The 27892-nt window shown below is 38.5% G+C and overlaps 1 protein-coding gene across 7 annotated transcripts in view; it reads left to right on the top strand.

Annotated features, from left to right (window-relative positions):
* WDFY3 (WD repeat and FYVE domain containing 3) overlaps window positions 1–27892 on the top strand; it is a 288188-nt gene that overhangs the window by 245913 nt on the left and 14383 nt on the right. For 5 of the 7 annotated variants that reach the window (XM_074950515.1, XM_074950519.1, XM_074950513.1 and 2 more), the window contains 15 exons: window positions 150–203; window positions 2714–2882; window positions 3858–4021; window positions 8843–8991; window positions 9480–9600; window positions 10046–10131; window positions 11680–11760; window positions 13285–13339; window positions 13698–13817; window positions 15707–15824; window positions 20625–20731; window positions 21581–21734; window positions 24235–24326; window positions 24653–24865; window positions 27462–27609. In XM_074950515.1, the coding sequence (XP_074806616.1) occupies window positions 150–203; window positions 2714–2882; window positions 3858–4021; window positions 8843–8991; window positions 9480–9600; window positions 10046–10131; window positions 11680–11760; window positions 13285–13339; window positions 13698–13817; window positions 15707–15824; window positions 20625–20731; window positions 21581–21734; window positions 24235–24326; window positions 24653–24865; window positions 27462–27609 (1831 nt within the window). The remainder of the gene's footprint in view (window positions 1–149; window positions 204–2713; window positions 2883–3857; window positions 4022–8842; window positions 8992–9479; window positions 9601–10045; window positions 10132–11679; window positions 11761–13284; window positions 13340–13697; window positions 13818–15706; window positions 15825–20624; window positions 20732–21580; window positions 21735–24234; window positions 24327–24652; window positions 24866–27461; window positions 27610–27892) is intronic. The other 2 variants (XM_074950517.1, XM_074950518.1) reach the window with 1 other exon arrangement.

Genomic DNA, 27892 nt, shown 5'->3' with positions numbered 1-27892 from the left:
TTCTGACTACACTAGGCTAGTTTAGATAGTGAATATATTTCACTCTTAGTTGGAGTTACACGTACACGCAAAGAGGAGAACATACCATCAGGCATTCTTCCCAAAAGTGATTTTTTCTGATATGTTTATACTTAATGCCCTGTTTTCAGTCTGACTTCTCAAGTAAACCTCCTGAGACACCTGATGATACCATTCCTCAAAAGGTAAAGAAACAAAATTACCCACTGAAAGAATGTCAAACAAATACAAATGTTTTCCTGCATGCTAGGCAAACTTAACAAGGCTTTTACGATTGGCTTTCAACGTTGTTCTTTCAGTAAATATTTTCAGGATTAAAGGTTTCCAATATTCACACCTAGAAGATGTTGCTGTGTTTTCTTCAGTCTTCACTTCTTATAATGTTCTGTAGCTCTTGCCTTCTTTGCTGCACACTAACAGGCTGTGTTGGGCTTACTCTCACTGTTGTCACTGTACATGTGTATTGGCTTGGGATCTGAATTAATGGACTATGAAACATGTTTAGTAATGGGCAATGTGGTAATTTTGTGTCACTTAGGAAAACTAACACCACTATTAAAATATTTTTTTTATTTGGTCGTTGATTATTTGGAGCATGCCTATCCCAACTATATTTCAATAGTGTCTTATGCTAGTAGAGGGTTTAGAAAGTGTTCCCCATAAAAAAGAAATAATATTTTTTGAATAGTGGGGCTATAACCATTTTGTTGTTGGAACTAAAATCAAAATTTTGATTTCCCCTTTTCCCCCAAATCCTTTCCTTCTTCTGTAGCTTTGTCATTAGAAAATAAGGTGCATAATGTAATGAACTGGTATTATGTTTCAAAATATCAAACATACCTCAAAAGAAATTGGAACGTACACATTACTGGCCATTCTATATACAAGTATAAATGTAATTTTGCTTTCATATGCAACTGTGTTCAGTCGTGCCCATCACTAAGTATGGTATGTGGGATTCATTCACTTCTTTTGAATTAGACATGTTGTTAAGCTCAAATGTGTGAAATAAAAGTGGTTATTATTTAAGATGTTAAATGTAATGGTTTATATAGTTACAATTATCCTTTCTGTCATTTTAATATTTTGGTGGTTTTTTTGGAAGTGGAGGTATTGTTTGGGTTTTTCCCCCCATAGGTTGTTCAATGATTATTTCCAGAAAAACACTATGGCAATAAATATTGTCATTGTAACAGCCATAATCCAGTTATCTGTTGCTAACACACCATGACACGTGGTTTGTCACTATCTATCTAATAATAATTTTCCAGATAATACTATCTAATAATAATTTAATCTATTTAATACTATTTAATAATAATCTAGATAATCGATCTAATAATAATTTTCCAGATAATACTATCTACTCCAAAACGTAAAGCTGTAAGGGATCTGAACAGATAGATAGTAGATAGTAGAGTAGACAGTAGAGTAGATAGTATTAACTGGAACATCTCCATATCAGTACCCTGCATCTTTTAATATTTTAGCACATCTGTTCATAGCTGTGCTATTTTTGTCTACATGAGTTTTTGTATTGCCCAATATCAATAGGTGAATTACATGAAGGTAATTGAAAACCATTTTTTTCCCAATAATTATTACAGGAGCACATGAAGGAATACCTACACTCATTAGATTGGCAGATGGTAGTGTATGGCACCACACTGGGTTTATGCTAATAGTTCTAGAATGGACAGGAACAATTATTTGTTTTCATGGAAAAAGTGTGATCAAATAAAGATTTTTTTAAAGTTCCAGAGCTTAACTCATATAAAAGCTGGGTTTTTTAGCAATTTTTTTTTCTGGCAATAGCCACAGAAGAAAACCTTCACTACAGGTTCCAAATCTAACTTTTCCACATCCACATAAATTAGTTCATTTTTTCACTTCGGAAAGAGGCACATTGCTCATTTCATCCTTACCTCTTTTTATCCCCATCTTTACTTCTGTGACCACCATAGTGTGTTTACTGTCCTGATTTTGTTATGTCCTTTTAATTATAGTAAAGTCATTGTAATCAGATGTTTAACACAAGAATTAACCTTCAGAAGAAACATGTGTAACATACATTTGTAGCCAGAATTTCTGTTTAGGAGCTGGAGTTACTGAGATAATTTGCAATAGTTCTCCCAAGGGGACAGTCTGCAAATTAGTTACATTAGTTAACTATTAACATCTTAGGCCTTCTCCTGCTACCACCACAAGTTTGCAGAATATTAGTTAAACCTTAGTTTCCTTAATTAAATGTTTCTGAGTCTTAAATCCAACTCCCTGGCTATTGTGTGATTTAATGCACATCAGTATGTACACATTTTTTACCTTTCTTTGTTGTATGCATTTAAACTAATGCATATATTGTAGGGAATGACAAAATAGACAAATAAATCTTAAATGCAAGTTTGTCTTTTTGTGGCAATTCATAACACACAGGCCACATTTAAAAGCTCCATATTTCAAGTTTGGTCATCATTTCCCAGTCTGATCATCATTTCTGTGACTGAATAGCTTCCTTGCAAATCCACTTAGGAATTAAATCTTACATTTTATACATAGGTTTTAACTGGCTTATGACTGACCACAGATAAATACATGATATTGTTGAGCATGTAATGGGCACACAGTAGTCTTGGAAAAATTTCATTTCAGTTATTAGAGAGTTGACTTACTAATATTTCATTCATTTACTTCTAAGAAACCTACTCGTTACCGAAGAGCTATAAGCTATGACAGCAAGGAATACTACATGCGCCTGGCTTCTGGAAATCCTGCTGTTTTCCAAGATACTATAGAAGAGAGTTCAGAAGGTGAAGCCACTCAGCAGGAGCCAGAACATGGTGAAGACACTATTGCAAGAGTTAAAGGTAAATTCATCGTTCTCTCTGTGTTTTGAAATAACCTATTTGATGTTAAACTTTTAACTTTTTTAAACTTGCTTCTCCCTGAATAAGTCTGGATTTCTTCAAATTACCAGTGCTGTATAAATGAAACATAAAGGGTCCTGTAGGTCCTCATTTTACTGCCACAACTTTAGGCAGTTAATTTTGAGATTCACATGTTTTTGAAAGGTGACTTCAGCTACTACTATCATCAACCAGACAACAAGAACCTTTTAAAAATGTATGTACGCACACATGCACAAGGGAGTTGAGTTTAAAATAACTGGGAAAGAATTAGATAAACAGTTGTTCTTGGGGAAAAAAATCCTTTCCTTTACATTCATAGCATTTGTTAGAGTTGGGGGAGACCTTAGTTTTAAGTCACTGTCATGTCCCTTCTTGATCTAAAAGTCCTGACTAATCTGCTTGAAATCACAGAAAATTACAGAAATGTTAAGAGAACACACAACTACAACACACTTCACGGAACAGAAAAAAGCAAAAAATAGTGTGCCCAGTGTGTCAGCTGGATTTTAAGGTTTAACAGTTCTTCTCCCATCTGGCATGTCTTATCTGGTGATAGGCTTTCAAGTTCTCTGTCTCCACTGCCAGAACCTCACCTCATCCACTCACCATGCGTGCACACAGCTCTATGGTCATTTGGGACAGCAGGGATGCCAAGATGTTCAGGCTCGAATATGTAAAATTAAAAGTAAGAGCTAGAACAGGGTGGGTAAAAAGGGGAGAAGTGTCAGTTCAGGACGTGCTCCCGCAGTGGAAAGGCAGTAGTATTGGTGATAAACATTGAGGTATAGTGGGAAACTTGCACTGTATTGACTAGCACTGCTATTGGCTTATGCCAGTTTGATTACCTTCCCACTTATTGGACACCCCGTATATATCCCCCAAAACCCTGCAGTGTTTGTCAATACATTGATTGCCTCTCTGATTACTATGCAGGTCTGGTAAAGCCTCCTCTGAAGAGATCTCGCTCTGCACCTGATGGAGGGGATGAGGAAAACCAGGAGCAACTGCAGGATCAAATAGCTGAGGGTAGTTCCATAGATGAAGAAGAAAAGACTGATAATACAACTTTGCTTCGACTGCTCGAGGAAGGAGAGAAGGTACAGTACTTCAGAAATACTGATCAATTACTTTATCTGGATTTCTACTTTGTGCCTTTCTCTGATTTCTCCAGGTGTGAATATTTAAAACACGAACACTGATCATACATGTCGAAAGGAAAATTTTAAAAAAAGTCCTAAAATGACCTCCCTAACTCTACCCTTTCATCCACCACATATCTCCAATAAACCTCTCCTCCCAATGTCAGTCCTGGAGAACAAGCAGATTTTACACTAGGCCTGATGGTCACCAAATATAAGATCTGGTGGGCAGTGTGCAAGTGCATTCTTAGTCAAGGATGGGTCATTCTGCCTCCAGACCCCTTTCTGTTAAACCAGGAGTTGTTAGCTTAAGCATCCCAGGTGTCTGTACCTACCATGATATCACACAAGGAGAGAGGAATCTGTCACAGAACCAAAAATGAAAACCATCTCATGTCTAGGACATTAATAACAATTAATGTGCCAGATAAGCATTACTTTCAGAAAACTACATACAATAGATATGAAAATATTAATATAACAATCTTGATTTACTCAAATTCATCTCCCTTCATCTTATGCCAGCCTAAAATGTTAAATCATTACAAATATGTATTTTATTCTTGAGAACATTAAAAGGCTGCTCTATGATTGCGTTGGGTTCCAAGTTTTGTTGGTCTGATGAGAACCTCTGAACAAGCATGTAATCAAGGTTGGGTAACACATTGATGGACTAAAGTTTGAAAATGAAGCCCAGGAAACATGAGCAATGATTAGCTCATTGTGTACGTGTGTAATACCCCCAATGTTTTAAAAACAAAAATATTTTTAGCTTGTATTTTGTGATCACAGCATAGCTAGTTATTTTGTTTAAATCTGTTTTATTGCAGTAATTCAGTTATGATACACAACTTCATGAGTGTATTTTTTTTCACAGTGACTGATTTGTTTTAATACTGAAAAAAATATATTCAAGCCCTGACATTTCACTTTGATTGTATTCTGTTGTATTTTTCTTGTCTGTTACTGAATGTTGCTTAAAACATGAGATGCTTTTATGCTGTCCAGTTGCAGACCTTTGCAAGAAAATAGCACTAGTACAATATGTATGATTCAGACCTGCGTACCAGCAGGGCAACAAAACGTAAGCCACATTATGCCTCTTCACCAGTGTGCATTGGGGATTATATGAGGTGGTGTCTGAAGAAAAGGGTAAAAAGGGCCATCGGTGACCTTCCTCCCATACTCTTGCTGAGCTGAGGGGAGATGAGTTGAATCTTTGCAGTGGCCCCCAGCATATGTGAGAGTACACATGAATACATACACTGTCTCTGCTGCTCCTACCTTCAAAATGTGAAAAACTGACCACTAATGAATTCTCCTCGAATCTGTCTGCTACAGCAGTCTGGTAGCATATATCACCTTATAAATCTTGTTTAGTTTTTTTGACATATCCAAGTGATTGTTTATAAATATGAATGAACATACTGTCACAAGTGCCATAAAATAGGGACAATTTGTTCTTATGCCCTACGGAAGGAGTATATGTATTGCGCTAATTTTCCTGAAAGAGATTTCAGCACCCTCACTAGCAAGCATCTCTCTCCTAATTTCATACACCACTTTGAATTTTTTCCCTTTAAGTCTACAGTAGATTGTTGACTCCTGCATGATTCTTGTGTTGAATGCTGTCTGATTTTGCTTTGCTGAACAGGGTGATGGTGCTGAATGTTGATTCTTCTTCGCGTAGTGTCCATATGGGTGTTCCACTTCAGGTGCGCACCCGCCTCTCAAGCCCTTGATCAGAGATTTTCAGTTACCAGTGTTCGTTCAGCGCACACATGTGCCCTACGCCTCCTCATGCTGGGTACCGAGGCTATATAGGAGTGCACGGGCAAACCGCCATCAGTTCCTTCTCAACTGCCTGGGCCTGAGATGGAGCCCTAGCATGTCTGCTTTGAGTGTGCCTTGGCTTTTCTAATATTTCTGTAGTGGTTGAGGTAATTTTTATAGTTAGTTGTTAGTATATTTACAGTTAATTTGTTAGCTAAGTAGTGGGAGGGTTGTTTTACCCCTCCTTTTCCTCTTGGGGAGACTTTTTTTTTTTTTTTTTTTTTTCCTAGCAGGGCATGCCTGGCTCACTAGGTTTTAAATGATGCCTCTCCTGCTGAGAGGCTATTCCTGTGAGTGATGGCCACTCTATGTGTGTCCATTGCTTGGGGGAGTCCCACGTCTTCCAGGAGCACAACTTCTGCCTGGCCCTCAAGTCCAAGACAAGGGAAAACAGGGAGATTAAACTCAGACACCACCTGAGTCTGGTCAGGAGACTCCTCTTCCCTCCAGTACATCTGTCTCCAACTACATCCAGTGCCGCTTCTACCTTGGTGCAGGCTGCCCTTGAGAAAAGGAAAACTTAGGAAGCTTCAGGGAAGGCTTCCAGAAAAAGGAGGATGGACTCTCACCTTAAGAAGCCAGCTCTGAAAAAATCAAGGTCCCCGGTGAGATCTATGGTCTCCGAAGCCTCGACCTCTCGAGTCAATATCGTTGAATCAAAAGACAACTCCTCCGATACCGCAGGGCTATAAAGTCCTGGAACACAAAGGAGAGAGATGGCACCAGTAGGGCATCGGTACCTTCTACTAGCAAGCAGGGTAAACATAGATGCTTGGGACTGGCCCCATCGAATTCCGCCCATCCATCTTTACCTATGAATTCGCCCAACTCTCAGTACCTGTGCTTGCCGTGTCCTCGTCACTGAGCAAGCAATGACGTCAGACGCCACTGGTGTCCACATTGGTACTCTCACCATTGGCAGTACTATCGGCTTCATCTACCGTGTCAGTACTGATCCTCTACTGGGTACCACAGAAGTTCAGATATACTAAGGACCTCTCAATAACCGATGAACCAGGGTCCCCACTCTTCATGGGTACTGAGCACCTCTTGGTACGGATACTCTGAACTCCAGACCACTATTACCTTTATCATCCAAACTTGTAATCTCATCAAAAAAATATCAAGTTAGTTGGACAGGATCTGTTTTCTTTAAACCCATCTTGAATGGCATTAATTATGTTACCCTCCCTTCATTCTGAATTAATCGAGTCCCATATCAGCCACTCCATTATCTTGCCTGGGATTGATGTAAGGCTTACAGGCCTATACTTACCTAGGTCATCCCATTTACCCTTTTTTTAAAATTAGCACATTAGCTATCTTTCATTCAGTCTTCTGGAACTTGTTCCATGCTTCAAGGGCTTAATGAAAATGGACGTTAACAGTCCAGCGAGCTCCTCAGCCAGCTCTTTTAAAAATCTTGGATGCAAGTTATCTGGACTTTCTGATTTTAAAATGTCTAATTTTAGTAGCTTCTGTTTAACATCCCCCAGAGATACTAATGGAATGGAAAGAGGGTTGTCATCACCATAGGATGAGACTATTCCATGTTTTTTTGCCAAATACAGAACAGAAATATTTACTGAACACTTCCACTTTTTCTGCATTATTATTGATAATTGTCCATTGCCATCTAGGACCAATACCATTCTCAGGATTCTTTTTGTTCCAAATATATTTTAAAAACTCCTCCTCCTATGTCAAAGGTTCCTTTGTAAAGAAAATTAAAGCAAAATCTGTTTATCCAATTCTGAATTAGATTAGATTAAATTAAAAAAACAAAAACAAAAAAACCTTTCTGCTTGGTAAAGACAGTTGCAAATACACATAATTTAGTGCAAAAATGGCTGAACTGTACAAGCTGGAACTTTCCAGGTTGCTTATTTTTCACTGAAATGGTGGTTCAACATAGTTAAGTTTAAAAAAATTGTAAATAATTGGAGCAGGAGGTTCCATTAACACATGAGCATTGTATCCAGTCCTCATTGTGTAGTTATGGGAATGCTTCGCTCACTGTTGAAGTGGACTGGCTCACTATGTGACTGAACAACTTTCTTAAAAGAGAGAGAAAAAAACTTCAAGATAATTAGCCTGAAGTATTGCAAAAAAACAATCTACACTATTTCAGTACACCTGTTATCCAGTCTACGTTGTTCATCTTAAGGTGTATGGGAAACAGAAAATAATTGAAGTTCTTTAACAATCGTATGTAACCTATTATCGCTGTTGTTGTAGTTAGAATACCTCTTAACTGAAGATCATAGTCCAGTACTACTTGGCTTGTAGACAAGGTAGAATTAAAATTAATTTGCATATCAAACTAAGCTTGGAAAAGTCTTCAGTTTTCGTATACACTGCCCAAATCTCTGATTAAAACATCTTTTAAGAACGTCAGTTGTTGTGCCTTGCTGTGGTTCCATTAATCCTTTGTCAGTGTCTGTGTTGTTTCATTCCTGGTTCTTCTGATAGATGACCATAATTTAGTTTGGTGTTTATTCTGTGGGATAATGGAGAAAAATAGTCTCCCATTTTAATCTACATTTTGTTGGTTATTGTTTAAACAAATGGAACACAACTGTTTTAGGTAATATTAGTAACAGACTCTTGTATCCTAGTAAATTTTCCTTTTATTGAATCCCTGCTTTTATTCTTTTATGGATACAGAATACAGTAGAAAGAAGGGAGTATATGATTTCGTGTATATTGATGTGTATATATCATTTGTTCTGAATTGTACACAGTTTTATTATAGCCCATTTGTAGTTCATTTGTCTGATGTGTCTTTATCATATTTTTAATTAATAAAACAAGTAGCACAGAATTGCTGTATTTACAAATAAGAAAATATTGTCTGGGAGAACAAGCCATAAGTTCCAACAAGGCAACAGACTGAACTTGAGCTAAATTAAACTGCTTTTGCTAATCCTATGGGTTTCATTACAGATTCAGCACATGTACCGCTGTGCTCGAGTTCAAGGTCTAGACACCAGTGAAGGACTCCTTCTCTTTGGTAAAGAACACTTCTATGTGATCGATGGGTTTACGATGACAGCTACCAGGGAAATACGGGATATTGAGACACTGCCTCCAAAGTGAGTGGATTAATAGAGTCAGTTTAGCTTGTTTAGTAAATAGACAAGAAATAATTTTGTGAAAGATTGAAGAACAAAACTCTATAATATCAAACTTAGAAAGGTCATGTGAACTGCACCTGATTTCACAACTGTAGATTGATATGCACAGAATTATGTATAAATAATGTGTTGTTTAGCCGTGAACTCTTTCTTTTTCAGAGCACTGATGTCATGATTTTTGCTCTATTATTGTTGGTTTTATTACTTACACTAAATCATAGAAAATTGTAGTTCAGAATAAATATAATTAAGTTAACCTTTGGAGAATCGTTTAAAACTTTTGTTCACTGAGTTACAATAGTAGTTTTTCCTCTGTGATGACTTTAAAAATAATAAGATTTATAGTTGCGGTCTGCCTGGCTTAACAAACTCCATAAAAGTTGAAAAATAGTTTTTGATATACATTGGTGGTCATTTTTAACTTTACTTCCTCTGGTTACCTACAGTCTGCATGAACCAATTATACCAAGAGGAGCAAGGCAAGGTCCAAGTCAGCTCAAAAGAACGTGCAGTATTTTTGCATATGAAGATATCAAGGAAGTACATAAAAGGAGATACCTATTACAGGTGACTCTTGTTTTGTTTGGATTGGATGGGGATGGAGAGAATTTAGCCAGCATTGTTTATTGAAAGTGTCATTTTAAAAAAAAAAATAATTATTTCTGGAGATGTTCAGCAACTTGAAAGTGAGGCCATTTGGAGTCCAAAATATGGATTGAGTTGCCTAAAATTAGGCATCCAAGTTTGAAAATGTTGGCATATATACTTTTTACTAGAGGACGGAGTGTATTTTAATGTTCTGGAAATAGACTTACAGCACTGATTCGGGCAGTTTTTAAGTTAGTTGGTGTTGTCATTGTCAACCTTTCACTATGGCTAAACTGAGGTCACCAAACTTATTTCACTTGTGAGCTACAACAGCTGATTCTAAGAGGTGACACACTAATTCACTAGTCCTATTGTTTGTAACATCCTTTGATATCCATATTTTTCCTCTGTCCTTTTTTTCCAGCCAATTGCTGTTGAAGTTTTCTCAGGAGATGGACGGAACTATCTTCTAGCTTTCCAGAAAGGAGTTAGAAATAAAGTCTATCAAAGGTATTCCAAAATGACTTAAATTACAGTGATCTAAACTAGTAGTATTACTGTTCTAAAAAAAAAACTGAGCATGATTAGTAGTATTACTGTTTTTTAGTCTCAGACATATTTTGAAATTATTTTTGATAGCTATATTAGAATGGGCATAAGCGCCAGGAAAAGGCAGACCACACCACATTACATGTTTAATCAGTTTCATTGCAGGAGATATCAGGCTCTGAAAATACCATACTACAGGCACTGCAGAGAAACTGTACCAGTTAGTTAATCCATGGTCTGTCGATACTGTATTCTATATGACACCCATGTAGCACAGGGAAGGGCACAATAGAAATACCTAGAAACATTTGATGAGTTTTCTGCATTGTTTATATGTAATGCACATAGTATAGATACGCTTGTAATGACTAACATGCCTGTCCCTGAGTGTTGGCTGAATATACTGTCTTTATATTTGGAAAACCTGGGTTTGGATTACTCTCTGGTGACCTGGATACGTGTTATAAATTAAATATTAAAATTTTGGGATGGGAAAAGGAGATTTTGCTGTTGCACAGAGAGCTTCTCCAGGCACATGAAGAAGAGGGCTGTGTGTACCGCTAAAATAAGTTCGCTTGTGGATTTCAGACAAAAAGTGAGATGTGAAGAACAAATGAAAGCCACTAGACATCTTATATCTGTTTCTGAAGGAGTGCAGCTCAAGGTTGGATGAGAAAATGAGAGCCCACCCTTTCATGCCATGACATCTTGCTCTCTGAAAAAGAAAAGAATGTTGGTTTGTCTGCGCAAGAAAAGAGGTTGACGTTAGGTCCTTCTTCAGGCAGAAGGTAGACCTACAGACCTCAACCAGCTGAGTCAAGGTTAAAAGTTTTAACCCACATCTGTGCTGGAGATAAGGTTTGTGGTTAGCTAAAATACTCCAATCTTACCTCAACCTCTGTTCTAGTGCAGACAATAGAGATGGTTAGAAAAATTTGACAAAACACTTCTTCATCAGAGTTTTCCATTTCATCAAAATTGAAACTTTCCACCAAAATGGTTTGATTTTTATGACGGTCCGGTGGAATCCTGCCACCTCACCTGAGTCAAATAGACTGGTGCATCACCAAGGGTGAGAATGAGAATCCTTCTCAGAATGCCTGAAAACAAGAAAAAAGCCGAAAAAACTCCCCACCTGGTCATCTTTCCTGAGCTTTCTTGAAGAAGGGAAATTCTGTGTTTTGGATCATGTTCACCCCAATCAAAAGTAGAGAGAGACAATTCCTCTGGACATAACTGAGACTATGGGGAGGAAGTTAGTGTCTGCTATTGATGTCCAGAAAGACTAAACTTGCTACACGTGTTAAATATGAGATTGAAATGTCTAACTTTGTTTGCAGATAGGAGATTGGGAGAGTGAGAGCGAGTAGTTAATTTTTTCGAAAGAATTTACATGGCTGCTTGGAATCAAGTTGCCACTTGAATTGAGTTTTGGTGGTTGGATTCTCTTAAATAAAAGGTACACATGGAACATAAATATAATTAATTTTATTCTTTTAACTAATACAGGTTTTTGGCTGTGGTTCCATCTTTAACTGACAGTTCAGAGTCTGTGTCTGGACAGAGACCTAACACCAGTGTAGAACAAGGGTATGTGGTTCTCGTCCTAAAAATCTATTGCTCAGAATGTCAAGTGAAGAGACTTGTTTTCAGTGTTTGTTGTAGGCATGTTGGTCCAAGGGTATTAGATAGGCAAGGTGGGTGAAGTAATATCTCACCAAGCTCATCATCAGAAGCAAGCTCCCTACAACTCAAAGAAGCACCAGTCCCTGCTGTAACAACAGATGCAAAGCCTGCAGACATGTCTCCACTGCTACAATGATCAATGCCCCCCCCCACACACACACACACACAAACAACACATCTTTCAATATTCAGGGGCCCTGCACATCCCTGTCCCAACATGTGGTGTACCTCATCCAGTGCACTAAGTGCCCCAATAACAGCTGTAGGTGAAACCAGAGAATAGCTACGCTCTCAAATGAACTCTCACAGAAAAATGTTAAAAGACAAAAATACCCTGTCACCAGTGGATGAGCACTTTTCACAGAGTGATCGCTTTATATCTGACCTATCGGCTCTTGTCCTAAGAGGAAACCTGCACAACACCTTCAAAAGACAAGCCTGGGAACTTAAATTCATAATTTTGCTAGACACTAAAAATCATGGTCTTAATAAAGACCCGGGATTTATGGCTTATTACAACCATCTGTAACCCACTAACCCCCTTTTTTTGTCCTATGAGTGTCAAGGTGTTAACTGTCCACTTCACCTTGAATGGTCTCTTACAACATGTTAACTCCTTGTGCTAAACAATCTGTTCCAGCTTGTATTTAGCTGTGACCACTCTGAGGGCCTTTTCCTGACCTGAAGAAGAGCTCTGTGGAAGCTCAAAAGCATGTCTCTCTCACCAACAGAAGTTGGTCCAATAAAAGGTATTACCTCACCCACCTTGTCTCTTTAAATAAAGAGACTTATGTTATTTAAAGTTCTGGATCTTCTGGAGAACTATGCATCTTCCGTGCTGAACTGCACTGCCTTGAGCCAGACCAACAAGAGTGATTGGAGATGCTAGGTCTAAAAATGCTGATCATCAGGAAGTTGTTAATGAGAAAAAGAAAAGGGGAATTCACATAAAACTTTTGATTTTACAAATTGCCTTTAACGTACAAATCCTGTTGGCACCACTTTTTTCCAACAAGTTATGTATATTATGTGAATTAACATTCTTAATAAATTAATTTGTTTACTGTTAAATAGATTTCAGCATGAAAAGAACTTGATACAAGGTATTAAATAGCTGTTCTTAATGTGGGTCTTATAAGGTTAATTTGGCCTTGCACTGAAATGCATAGTTAAATGTTTTAATTACCTTTGTTCAGAAGTCAGCTAACATTTGTGCACTGATTTATGTAGACGTCAATTTGATAGGCATTGTACAACATTGGTAAGGTATAGCAGTAGCAAATCATTGGTACTGTAATTGTTATAATTCTACAGATTAAAATTTAGGTATTCAAATTCTAATGCTTTAAGTTTTGTACCATGTTACAAAGTGCAGCCACAATATTGCTGCTCAATAGAAAAACACTGACACTTCCTTATTCCGATTAGGTCTGGCTTGCTTAGCACTCTAGTGGGAGAGAAATCTGTGACACAAAGATGGGAGGTAAGTATGAGGGTTTTACTGTGCTTATATTGTAGGAAGAGCCAAAATTTATAGTCATATGCAATGAAATATTTGAATAAAATTTGCTCATGTTCAGTAGGTTGAAAAATATAGTACCCCGGAACACTCCTCTCCACAGCAAATTGTTTTGCAGTATTTTGAAAGAAACAAAAACTGTTTGCACCATTAGAAGTGTGAGACAAAACAATGCAGTAAATATCAGAGAGAGAGAATTTTCCCAAATCTTTTATGCTGTAGTTTCTACCTTGTTAGAGAGCTGACCACAGTGAAGATCTGCCAATTTAAGTGTTTGATTATTCTAAAATGAACTAAAATGCTAATATTTATCCTTTTTAAGAGAGGAGAAATCAGTAATTTCCAGTACCTGATGCACTTGAACACTCTGGCTGGCAGATCCTATAATGATCTCATGCAGTACCCTGTCTTCCCCTGGATCCTTGCAGACTATGATTCGGCGGTAAATATGAAAACTTATCTATGTCATGCTAATATTTGTACATGTTTATTTTTAAGGTGTGCTAACATTATAGTTGGTTCACATTACCTCAATGGAGCTGGGACCTATTCCATTTTCCAAATCTTTAATTTGTTTACTTTCTTATGCCACTACACATATTCCTACAATGAGCTCCACGCAGGCTTTGACCCCGAATCCCACTGTGCAGAGTCCCACTGAAGTTAATGCAGCTCTGCACAGACAAGGAGGACTGTTTACAAAGAGCTCATTGCAGCCCCAAGTTTTTTTGCATGCTGGCCTGGTGATTGACATGGACACAAATGCAGTGATGCTTTGTGTCATAAAGTTGTTTCTTGTAAATCTCCGCCATAATTTTCTAAACTGTTTCCCTGTGGCTTTTGTGACATAGCGCAGCGGTTCTCAGCCAGTGGTCTGCGAAGCCCTGCAGCTGAAATCCAGACCCCGAGCCCCAGCACCCCACGTGCAGCTGAAGCCCCAGTCACTGGCTCCCCCGACAGGGCTGAAGCAAACAGCCCATAGCTACCCCCTCCCTGCACCATGAGCTACCCCCCAACTTGCACACAGCCCCTAGCTACTCCCTGCCTGCACTCTGAGCTACCCACCCCCTCCTGCACGCAGCCCGTAGCTACCCATCTCCCTGCACCATGAGCTACCCCCTACCCACACACAGCCCCTAGTTACCCCTCTCCCTGCACTCTGAGCTACCCCCCCAATTCGGACACAGCCCTTGGCTACACAGCCCCTAGTTACCCCCTGCCTGCACCCTGAGCTACCTCCTGCCCACACACAGCCCCTAGCTACACCCCTCCATGCACCCTGAGTTACCTCCCAACTCGCACACAGTCCCTGGCTACACCCCTCCCTACACCCTGAGCAACCCCCTGCCCTCACGTAGCCCCTAATTACCCCCTGCCTGCACCCTGAGCTAGCCCCCTACCCGCACACAGCCCCTAGGTACCCCTCTCCCTGCACCCTGAGCTACCCTCCTGCCCACACAGAGCCCCTAGCCAGCCCCTCCCTGTACCTGGAGTTACCCCCCTGCCGGCACACAGCTCCTAGCTATCCCCGCCCTCCCCCCCGCCCCCAGCGCACCCTGAGCTGTTTTCAAACTTTTTGAACTGAGCGCCCCCCGCCATCCCTTTTCTTATAATTTTTGGTTGCACTGCCCAGAACCCAGATAGGCTGGGTGGCCTGCTGAGGTGAGTCGGGGTAGAGGAGGAGCTCCCTCCCCAGACCCTGCTGTGTGGAGCTGGCTTGAACCCAACTGGCCCTGTGCCCCCCACCCCTTCAAAATAGAAGTCAAACTACGCCTATGCCCGAGGGGCCTGTCCCCACCCAACCCGGAGCTCCTACTCTCCCGCTGGGCCCTGGAGGTTTTATATCATTTGTGGGGAAGGCGCTCAGAAAGAAAAAGATGGAGAACCTCTGAAGCATCCCTGTTTGGGAGACATTGCAAAGTCTCTCAGGGAGTTTAGCCCCAACGTTATGAAAGTGATGAACCTAGTTTTGGAAAAGGGAAAAAGTGATATTAATGTTAGTTTGGGCAATACCTCTGGCTAGTCGGTTTTGTACCGAAGGGTGGGCATAAGGTGCTGTGATGAAGACCTGCTGCTGAGGGTAGCTTTTGCGAGGAGAGTGGGGAGACATAAAGCACACCCACTATTAGAATGTAGTAAAGATATCTTCTTGAATTAGGCTGAACAATTATTTAGAAAAGCACAACTAACTGGATGAGCTAAATAATTGCTACTGCTTACAATATGAGGCTCTAGAAGGAAACGATAAATACCATCTAGCTCATAAGGCTGCTCGTCTTGATCAGCCAGTGCAGAGTGCTTTTAAGAATCTGTATTTGTTTGTTTTAAAAGGAACTGGATCTTACTAATCCCAAAACGTTCAGAAACCTGGCCAAACCAATGGGAGCACAGACAGAGGAAAGATTAGCACAGTACAAAAAGCGATACAAAGATTGGGAAGATCCTAATGGTAAGTGATTGTACACATGCAGATCTTGAAGAGCAGAGATGGGCGCATTTTAAGTTAGTCAATATGCCTGTCTTCTTCCTCCAAGAACCCCCTAAACACCTTTTGCTTATGTGCATACCAGACACTGTGGGAGGGCAAAAAAGGGTGTGGTGTGGCCACTTTATGCCTGTGTCCCTTTTAAATGTGGCCACACAGCAACTCTGAGGCCCCCACAGGGGAATACCCCAGCTTAGAGATCTACTCTTCCCACACAGGTGTCACTGGTGTGGGAGGCTGCTAAAGACTTGGTTATTTCTATGCTCATCTTCCCTGGTAGTTACAGTGACCCAAGTTAAGGCAGCCCTCAGAGCTGTTCTTACCTGCTCTAGGGAATGTGTACACCCTCCCCCTTTGGTGCTAACACCAAACTCAGCACCAGCACAGGGATGAATGCGTCACTTGGTTTGTATGGCATTTCTGCCTGTGCCAGTGCAAAAAGGAGAGACATGATTGAGTCCATCAAGGATATGCAGAATACTACATTAAGAAATCCTAATTGCTGCCCAAAAAAAAAAAAAAGCAAGCAGGAGTTTTCAAACTCTTCCATACTACAGACCACATGTTAATAGAGAGAGTATTTCATGGACCACCTATCCTCCTGATTGTGATCACATAGCATCCCTGTGGAACTAGCTGTTTACATGAAAAAGTAATATTAGAAAAGCAATATATTTTGAGCAGTTTTTAATGTAATCTAGCAGCTAGAAATAAATAAAACCACTGTCATATGACCAGGCAGCTCTTCACAGACCACAGCTTCAGAACTGCTGAATAAAATAAACAAGGCAAATAGGAATCTTTTTGCATAGATAGATCTTATACAGCTTATACATTCAGTTCTCAGTGCATGTATTTACTAAGTACTCATTCATCTGAAGAAGATAATAAATGCAATCAGTCTCTTTATATTACTCCTTTAAAGTATGCAAAATGCCCCCTAGAACTGAGTTAGACTTGATATTTTTTCTCAATTTTAGAATAATTCCCTTAAATATTAAAAATATGATCTGTGCATGTGTCTAAACTATTATTGTTATACTGCACTCCCTTCCTATTATGCCGTTTTTTCAGATAAGAATTTTCTGATTCAAGAACATAAGAATGGCCATACTGAGTCAGACCAATGGTCTAGGTAGCGCAGTATATTGTCTTCCAGCAGTGGGCGGAGCCAGGTTCTTCAGAAGGAATTAACAAAACAGGGCAATTTTTTCAGTGATCCATCTGTCATCCAGTCCCAGTTTCTGGCAGTCAGAGGCTTAGAGACACCCAGAGCATGGGGTTGCATCCCTGACCATGTTGGCTAATAGCAATTGATAGATCTATCCTCCGTGAATTTATCTAATACTTTTTTGAACCTTTTGGCCTTCACAACATCCCCTAGCAATGAGTTCCACAGATTGACTATGCATTGTGTAAAGAAGTACTTCCTTTTATTTGTTTTAAACTGGCTGCCTATGTGAAAGGATAAATAACACTTCCTTATTTGTTTTCTCCACACCATTCATGCTTTTATAGGCCTCTATCATACCCCCCCCCCTTAGTCGTCTCTTTTCCCAGCTGAACAGTCCCAGACGTCTTAATCTCTCCTCTAATGGAAGCTGTTCCATCTCCTAACCGTTTTTGTTGTCCTTTTCTGTACCTTTTCCAATTCTAAAATATATTTTTTGAGATGGGGTGACCAGAACTGCAAGGAGTATTCAAGGTTTAGGCGTACCCTGGATTTATCTAGTGACATTATGATATTTACTGTTTTATTATCCTGTTTCTTTCTGAATAGTCAACTATCTGTGATGAGGCCAACATCTCTTTCGTCAGTGGTAACAACTAATTTAGACCCCTATCATTTTGTACGTAGAGTTGGGATTATGTTTTCCAGTGTGCATTACTTTGCATTTATCAACATTGAATTTTATCTGCCATTTTATTGCCCAGTCACCCAGTTTCATGAGATCCCTTTGTAAAACTCTTCACAGTCAGCTTTGGACTTAACTGTCTTGGTTGATTTTTGCATTGTCTGCAAACTGTGCCACCTCACTATTTATCCCTTTTTCCAGATATTTATGAATATGTTGAACAGCACTGGTCCCAGAACAGATCCTCTTTCCATTGTGACTATTTATTCCTACACTTTGTTTCCTGTCTTTTTAACCAGTTACTGATCCATGAGAGGACCTTTTCTCTCATCTTCATGACTGCTTACTTTGCTTAAGAGCCTTTGGTGAGGGACCTTGTCAAAGACTTTCTGAAAGTCCAAGTACATTCTGTCCACTGAATCATCCTTGTCCACATGTTTTTGTTGACCCTCCTCAAAGAATTGTAATAGATTGGTGAGGCATGATTTCCCTTTATTAAAGCCGTTTGACTCTTTCCCAACATATTGTGCTCACCTATGTGTCTGATGATTCTCTTCTTTACTATGGTTTTGACCAATTTTCCTGCTACTGAAATTAGGTTTACCAGCCTGTAATTGTCAGGATCATCCCTGGAGACTTTTTTAAAAATCAGCATTACATTAGCTGTCTAGTACAGGAGCTGATGTAAGCAATAGATTTCATATCGCAGTTAGTAGTTTGGCAGTTTCATATTTGAGTTCTTTCAGAACTCTTGGGTGAATACCACCTGCTCTTGGTGACTTATCTTTGTTTAATTCTCAGTTTGTTCCAAAACCTTCTCTATTGACCCCACAATCTGGGACAGTTCCTCAGATTTGTCACCTAAAAAGAATGGTTTAGGTGTGGGAATCTTCCTCACATCCTCTACAGTGAATACCAGTGCAAAGAATTAATTTAGCTTCTCCACAATGGCCTTGTCTTTCCTGAGTGCTCCTTTACCATCTTCTTCATCCAGTGGTGGCCCCATTGATGATTTGGCAGACTTCCTGCTTCTGATGTAGTTCCAAAAATTAACCAAAAAAAATTTTTTTTTTTTATCATTTGCTAGTTGCTCTTCAAAATCTTTTTTGGCCTGCCTAATTATACTTTTACACTAGACTTGCCAGAGTTCATGTTCCTTTCTGTTTTCCTCAGTAGGATTTGACTTTCAATTTTTAAAGGATGCCATTTTGCCTCTAACTGCCTCTTTTACTCTGTTGTTTAGCCATAGTGGCACTTTTTTGGTCCTCTTACATTTTTTTTTTTATTTGGGGTATAATTTTAATTTGAGCTTCTATTATGGTGTTTTTAAAAAGTTTCCATGTAGCTTGCAGGCATTTCACTCTTGTGACAGTTCCTATAAATTTCCATTTCACTTGCTTCCTCGTTTTTTTTATAGTTCCCCTTTCTGAAGTTCAGTGCAACGGTGGTGGGCTTCTTTGGTATCCCCCTCTCCCACCCACCAGAACGTTAAATTTAATTACATTATGGTGTCTCTTGCCAAGTGGCTCCGCTATATTCATCTCTTGGGCCAGATCCAGTGCACCACTTTAGGACTAAATCAAGAATTGCCTCTCTCCTTGTGGGTTCCATGGCTAGCTGCTACAACAAGCTGTCATTAATGGTGTCTACAAATTTTATTTTATTTCTTCCTGAGGTGACACATATCCAGCCAATAGGGGGATAGTTGAAATCCCCCATTATTATTGAATTTTCTATTTTTGTAGCTTTTCTAATCTCCTGGAGTATTTCACCATCACCATCCTGGTCAGGTGGTCAGTAGCATATTCCTACTGCTATATTCTTATTGAAGCCTGGATTTCTAACAATAGAGATTCTATGGTACAGCTTGATTCATTTAGGACTTTTGCTCTATTTGGCTGTTTTCATATAGTCATTCCTATATATTTTGTACCCTGGTATTACCTTCTCCATTCATTATCATTGTTCTGCCAAGTTTCTGTGATTCCTATTACACTGACATTCTCATTTAATACCAGGCACTCAGGTTCACCTGTCTTCATACTTAGACATCTAGCATTTGTATACAAGCACTTATCAATTTTTTCAATATTTAGCTGTCTGCCTTCCTGTAATGTAATTGAATGGGACTCTTTCTTTTGACTGTTTCTCTTCAGCTCCTGCCTGTACTTTATCAGCTTCTATCCTCTCCTCTTTACTAGGATATAGAGAATCCCTGTTAATAAATCCTCCTCTGAGGGATGCATCTGTCCAAACCTTGTGCTCCTTCACACCTGTTGGCTTTCCCCAGCCCTTAGTTTAACTGCAACTTTAATAGGTCAATACCAGAAGTTTGAGGACCACTGTTCTAAAGTTACTGCACTGTCCAATACCAGCAGGTGGCAGAGTTACATTTTTGAACATCCAGCAGAATTGTGTGAAGACATTTGTACAGATGGCTTGTTGTTGCCAGCAAATGAATAAAATAAAATCTTTACAAAATCTGTAGTCAGCAATTCTGAGAAATATTAGAGCACTAAGCCTTTAATTCCACATCTTAGAACAGACTAAAAGTAAAAATTCTCCTTTAGAAGAAGTAATTGTAACTGTCTTGGAATGTTTCAATTATTCAAAGTATAAAACTGCTTAATGTGCAGTGTTGCTGGGCAAAAGACTGTTGAATTATGACTAGTGGATTACTGCCAAAGTTTAAGTAAGTGGTTTCAATGTCAAATCATAAAGTTTAAATAGTCTTAGTTCCGCAAATATGAAAGCTGCAAATACCAATTTTTAATGTGTTCAGGGTCTTACTGTTCTCACAGTCTAGCACTTCTTAAACCTATTAATTTCTTAATTTACTGCAGATTTTATCATGAACATTTCCTCTTTATTTCCTCTTCATTTATGACTTCTAATTTTTCTTTATCAGGGGAAACTCCAGCTTATCATTATGGTACTCACTATTCATCTGCCATGATAGTGGCCTCTTATCTTGTCCGAATGGAGCCCTTTACACAGATATTCTTAAGGTTACAGGTAAATTGTGTGAGATTTCATTTTTCTCTGTTTCTGTCTTGTTTAAATTTGAAAATGGGTAAAAATGTGAATCATCTTGTAACTTGATTCTCACTGAGCATGGCAGAAGAAAGGAAGTGCTGTAGCGGCATTGTTTTCTTCTTGGTGATGGTTACTCTCTTTAGAATAGCAAAGAGATTTCATGGGCAGATGTATATGATGCTTCAGATGGAAGTCTGAACGTTTTGAAAATGTACGCTGCACGAAAACTCAACAGAGAAAAAACAGCTTTTTATTCAATAAATAGTTCAAATCCTACTTCATCTATTGTTAAAAGAACTCATGCATTAGTTTCCCTTATTTGCTTCTCAAGTGTTTAATGACTAATTTGTTAAACTGATTTGTCAGTGTAGTATTAAGAGTCAAATTAATCAAACATTAGCACAGCCTGGAATTTTCTGAGAGCTCGAAAATTAATTGGGTTCACAGTGCTACATTTTAAATATTTTCTTAGCTGGAAACCATCAGGCAAGAACATTTATTTTCTTTGGGCCAGCATTTCAACCAAAAAGACTAATATTTGGAATAAGGCTAGATTTTTTTTTTAAACAAAAAAAATCCTGTAGATTTATATTTTTATGCTTCATATTTAGCATTATTGCAAAGAAAGATTATAGCAACCGATAGAAAAAAACATAGTTTTAGACCCTTTTGTTGCAGGAGAGGTTTTTTCCTTTTTTATTATTGTATTTATTTGACTAAGATAAAGCATTACCAAATGGTTTTATTTTACAGTGTTATAGATCTTGGCTGAGTCTGCTGGGCTGAAAAATGTTCTGGTATAAAGATGCTTCTCATTTCATTCTACAGGGTGGCCACTTTGACCTGGCTGACAGAATGTTTCACAGTGTGCGTGAAGCCTGGTATTCAGCATCAAAGCACAACATGGCAGATGTAAAGGAACTCATCCCAGAATTCTTTTACCTCCCGGAGTTTCTGCTTAACTCCAATAACTTTGATCTAGGTAGGCAAAAGCTGCTGCTCGTATCATGTTATGGATGTGAAAACAGTGAAAGCTGGTCCAGACATAAAACAAGTTCAGTAAAATGTATGTAACAAAGATTTATGTAACAGGGTAAGAAAATGGCAGATGGCTTACTGGAACTGGGCCTCAATTATCTTTTGATTATGGGAATATGTATTTCCCAATGCTGTGTGTTTGTGTGCAATTATATAGGGAAATCTGGAAAGTGCGTTTGTAACTCTTGACTTTTTCTTTTAGATGAATGAAGATGTTTTCTCAAACACCAAATATTCATTTTAACAACTCATATAAAACTGCATTTTAGAAATTAAATTGAACGATAAATTTACATTTCCAAGGGAAGCATTTTTATTAGAACTCATGCATTCAGCAAATCTTGCTTTGGTAGGAGAATTTCTGATTACTATATTTTTCTGCCATATAATCAATCTACCAGTCTTAAAGTAGTGTTTCAATACTCAGGCCAGAAGTGCTTAAAGGACAGACGTAACCTAAGGTTTGCATAATGTGTTTATCAGTTTTGATATTTAGACTTCTAGGAGTGAAGTTCTTTAAGGGAAAGTAGCTGAAATGTGTTTAAAGCTTGATAGATAGTTTCCACTGTTAGTTATTTATTCAACTGCAGTGAAATTTTGCTCAACTACTGGCAGGTCAGATCTCTGAAAGATAAAATAACTGATGTGAGATAAATATTAGTGTTGCCATAGCGTCATATTATTTGTTATGAGATTAACTCTTTAGTTTTTTCAAGTTCTATGCTGCAAATTCAATAACAGGAATTACTAACCATCCGCATCTTTTAAAAATCAAAATCATTGGTGCAGAATATTTCCTAAGAGTTTAGAAGCTTGAACCAAGGACCTCTAATGACACATTCAGATCCAAGAACATAGCAGTTACTGTATCTGTTCAGACATATTTCAGAGTAGCAGCCGTGTTAGTCTGTATCCGCAAAAAGAAAAGGAGGACTTTTGGCACCTTAGAGACTAACAAATTTATTTGAGCATAAGCTTTCGTGAGCTACAGCTCACTTCATCAGATGCATTCAGACATATGATCTTAGGGAAAGTTTCCTCTTAACCTTTATCACAGGCTGTCTTATATTCTAAAACTCACATTTCTATCCCTTTTCAATTTGTTTTTCAACAAAATTGAAACTTCTGTGAATAAAAGATTCAGGGTCCAGTTCTGCAAGCCTTATTTATATTAAGTGGTATTTACAAGCATAATCCCATGAACTCAAGAGTGGGACTTTTGTAGTACTTCTCAATGTGAAAAAGGTTGAAGAAACAGTCCTTCAAGGTTTACAGCGGAGGACACAGTATAGGAATATATTCTGGTAGTTTAAAAAGTCTTCCTTATATGGAGAAAATGAATCACGGTGTGATTCTACCAGTGGGATGCCTTTTTACTGTTTGCTGTTACACCATTTCATCTCAGGATTATTTTCCTCTATTATACAGCCTGTTGGCATATAAATCACTGAAAATGCACTGAATTCAGTAATTAGTCATTTGACACCTGGTAGTCCTCCCTTACTTAAAACCAGACAGGTTTAAACTATCAAAAAGTGTAAAACTTTCAAAAAGTGACTGTAAAGAAAGTCTACTAAAATGAACATCCGAAAGGTCACTCCATCCGAGAAATTTATCTTCATATTCTGATATTTCTCATTTTGTATTTTTAAAACTTGTGCGTGTGTGTGTTTGAAAGGATGGAGTAGAGCTTTCTGAAGTTGTTTTTTAAAAAACCCAGTCATTATTCAGTACAAGCCAAATATGCAAAAAGGATCCTGGTTGTGGTATGGCTGCAAGAGGCTGTTGCATGGGCTGTGTCCATTATTCTACAAAGACATCATAGCTAACAAAATATCTACCATGTGGCACAGAACCATTTAAATAAAAAATACAGCTATAGTAAGATGAAATTAAAGTTCTAAAAACCTCGTTATTAGGAAGGGCTAAAGACTGTGTTTAGCTTCTCTGTAGTGAAAACTATTAAGGTAACTGGACCGTTATTCAAAATTCTTAGAAGGTTAGATAACCATCAAATAAATCCTCATAGCTAAAAACCTATTAAACTTACATTTTAAAGGGGCATTAAAGGATGGGAAACTGAAATTCTCTCTTTTTATATATATGCGCAAGGAACATATAATTCTATGTGTCTACCCTGTTCCCTGAAATAACTTCAAGTGTCTTTATTTTATATTTTTAAAAATTACAAATAGTTCAAGCACTCACAAACAACGCTATATAAAAAAATATATACCCAATGGAGAAACATGTTTCCAGTAAGGACACAACTTTCGGGCTTCTAAGGGGCTATTAGAAACAACAGTAAAAAACACTGAGAAATTTCTTGAATCACTAACTTTATAAAGCATGTGCCGTTGTAACTGTGATATGATTTTTGTTTTTTCTTGCATTGAGATGCATCACTGTCTTTTTTGCTTTTAAAACTTCAATTTATTTTGTAGGTTGCAAACAGAATGGCACTAAGCTTGGAGATGTGATACTTCCCCCATGGGCAAAGGGAGATCCTCGGGAATTTATTAGAGTTCATCGGGAGGTAATAAACATTTTAATAATAAAAAAACGTAGAAAGTTTATTTGGACTTAAATACCAGTCTAGGGAGCTCAATGCATCCTTTGTGGTGACTTTTCTATTTGAATTGCATCTTGGGGAGGTACCCTGGCATGCTGATGGACTAAAGAACCAATGGTCCTCCATTTGCTCTTGGTATCAGTATTGGCTGAGGCAGCTAATAAGGTGCTATTATACTGCTTTTCCTTTAAACATATCAAATACTTTGTGTAATTTCATCCACCACAGTCAGATAATAGACTCAGTCAGTGACTATCTGCTCAGTTTAATGCATACATTTTGAATTACAGGCTTTGGAATGTGATTTTGTGAGCGCACATCTGCATGAATGGATTGACTTAATCTTTGGTTATAAACAGCAAGGCCCTGCTGCAGTAGAAGCTGTAAATGTCTTCCATCATCTCTTTTATGAGGGGCAAGTGGATATATACAACATAAATGACCCATTAAAAGAGACAGCTACCATAGGATTCATTAATAACTTTGGGCAGATACCCAAACAGGTGAGGATGTTCTTTAACCTATTGTAACTATATGCCAGAAAATATTCAAATCCAAGAATTTCCAAATGCTTTAATATAAAAAGGTGTAATTCCAGTCAAAACATATTTGGTATTTAAGTTTCTAGTGTGCATTTCTGTTTTTTGTCTGGAACTTAAGTGCAAGTTTTGTGGTTGTAAATATATTTGCAGAAATGGAGACTCACTTACACATGAACCCATTCTCAATGCATCTAACATCAACTTTGGGTTTTGTCAGTAAGACTTGAGATTTCTCCCTTTTTCCTCATGCTTCAAAAGTAGAGGCAAGAGCTTATGGAGGAGCTTAAAAAACAACAAATCATCAGAGAGCCAGTGTGTTACTGCAAAAGGGTAGTGCTGTATAAATTCTTCCCGGGCTTTTTGCTATGTGATAGAATACAGTTGCAACATAGTGCACAGGAAATTTAATTGTTCAAGTTGTCTTGTAGTAAATTTGGTTAGGAATACATCATTTCCCTTTTTTCTTTTTAACGTGGTTGCTTAGTTTTCTGTGGCACCTTCTCATTCCCGGAAGCTGGGAATGGGCAACAGGGGTTGGATCGCTTGATGATTACCTGTTCTGTTCATTCCTTCTGGGGCACCTGGCACTGGCCACTGTCAAAGACAGGATACTGGGCTAGATGGACCTTTAGTCTGACCCAGTATGGCCGTTCTTATGTTCTTATTATTTGTACTGTAGCTGTTGAAAATAAATTATTAAATAATTGCTTTAAAAACATTGGTTCTGGCAGGGCTGGCATAAACCACTAGCTAGAATTGAATGGCAGAATTTAGAGGCAACCTTTAAAAACAAAAAGGATTGAAGCTTTGAAGGCTGGTGAAATTCTCTTTGAAATGTCATTGTAAATTATTAAATACCAAAAGGAAAGTTTATTGAATTTCCTTTGGATAAAGGAGTTCGGGTTTGCCATACGTACAATAGGTACCCCCTGAAAAGTTTTCTTTTGCCTTGTTACCATTAGGTGAGGTATTATTGATATCAGCAGGTATTTCCCATGCTTGGACTGGGAATATACATGTACTTTTAATACCTTCCCAAAGGTGGCAGAAGACTAGTGTAGGTTGCATCAGTTTGTCATATTTCACAATCAGAAGTGCAGCAAACCCAACTGTCAGTAAAGCAAAAATACATAGAAAACCAGTGAGGGGAAATTCCTCAATATTTAGAGTTTGGATAAGCATCCTAAAATGCGGATGCCACTCTGGAACTTTGGATGGTCCCCACTAGACTAGGGATGGACAAACTTGTGGCCTGACGGCCACATCTGGGTATGGAAATTGTATGGCGGGCCATGAATGCTCACGGTTCCCGACCAATGGGAGTTGTGGGGGCGGCGCTTGGGCAGGGGCAGTGTGCGGAGCCTCCTGGCTGCCCCAACCCGTAGGACCAGAGGGGGGACATGCTGCTGCTTCCGGAAGCCGCGCAGAGCCACGGCACATGCAGAGCAGGACAAGTCCCGGACCCTGTCTTCACCTCTGATGGGCCGTTTCCAACCACAGATCAGTGTTGACACAGAAGGTGGTACACATTACAAAATTACTGACTCATCATCACATGATTGGCTAAGAACAATCGTGAGGCGGAATCTGATTCTTCTGTGTCATCTATAATCAACTCCTCCCTGCCCACTGAGACTCTTTTCTACCCTTTGATTGTCTGTGTTATTCCAACAATGTGGCCTGGTGTTTGTGGGATATATTTACATAGTTTAACTTTGAAAAAGTACCAGTTTGTAGTTCAGATTATGATAAATGTTGTAATATTTATAGACCTAAATTCATTTATCTGTCTTCCCTTCACAAAATTGCCCTCTGCTATTAGCTAGCATTTTAGAGATGGTCCTTAATCCAATGATATGTTGTTCCTACCCATTGAAACATGCACTTGTAAACTGGATATACGTTGGCCAGCAGGGTTCAAAAGCTCAATCTTTATAGTAAAATATAGCTGTCCTACATACAAGGCACATGTGTTCCAGAACGCAGACTGCACTATAGAGGAAGCTGATTTTAATAACCTCAACAGAGAATTTTGCTCGTTCATTCTGCATACTTTAAATGTAAAAATCCAGCAATAGCAGTAAGTGAAAGGATGGAGAATAACTTATTTTTGCCCTAGATTTTTCAGCAGAGACTTCTGAAAACTGGATGCATTCTTCAATATGTGTTACCTGTATATTTATCATACTGATAGCAATATTATGATACTGCTTCATCAGCAGTTTGTTACAAAGCCAAAAGGAAGTTCTCGGTTTGTCTGAAATAAGAATGTAAAATCATTGTAAACAGCAACTTGGCTATTTTAATTGTTTTCTAAAAAGTAAAATCCTGATGAAAAATGTATTGCTCATTGCATTCTAGTTGGGGTTTGTATTTTTCTTGAATATTTAACAAAAACGTATATAAAATATAAGAGGAACTTTATGTACATTTGCTAATGTGTAGCATTTTTTTAAAGTAAATCTGATACTGTTGGTAAACTTTAAAAGTCTTTGCTGATGGGAATCTATAATCTTGTCACTAACTCGTGTTTGATTTCCTATCCCACATATTGCAGCTATTTAAAAAACCACACCCACCAAAGCGAGTTAGAAGCCGAATCAATGGAGATGTAGTTGGAATGTCTGTCCCCCCAGGTTCCACAAATGACAAGATCTTTTTTCATCATTTAGACAACCTGAGGCCTTCCCTTGCACCTGTAAAAGGTAAAACTCACCACAGTACTTACTCCTGGTCTCTTGCTAGAGTTCATAGTTCTTGCTAAATAAATGTTCCTTTTTCTGATTTTTCTTACCTCTTGGGTTTCATACTCCACTAGAGTTCCAGATTTAACACTCCAATCCTCTAAGATTCTGAGAGGCCCCAATTCCACTTGAGTTAGGCCTTGTCTATGCAAGAAAGTTGTACCAATTTTAACTAAATTTAACTGTTTCATGAACAAGGCCTGAAGGGGAAAGAATGAGCCTTAAGCCACACCCTAAAGTTTAA

This window comes from Natator depressus, chromosome 4 (assembly GCF_965152275.1).
Source record: "Natator depressus isolate rNatDep1 chromosome 4, rNatDep2.hap1, whole genome shotgun sequence".
Lineage (NCBI taxonomy): Eukaryota > Metazoa > Chordata > Testudines > Cheloniidae > Natator > Natator depressus.
Note: the sequence above shows the minus strand (reverse complement) of the source record. Positions and strands in the feature narration are given on the sequence as shown.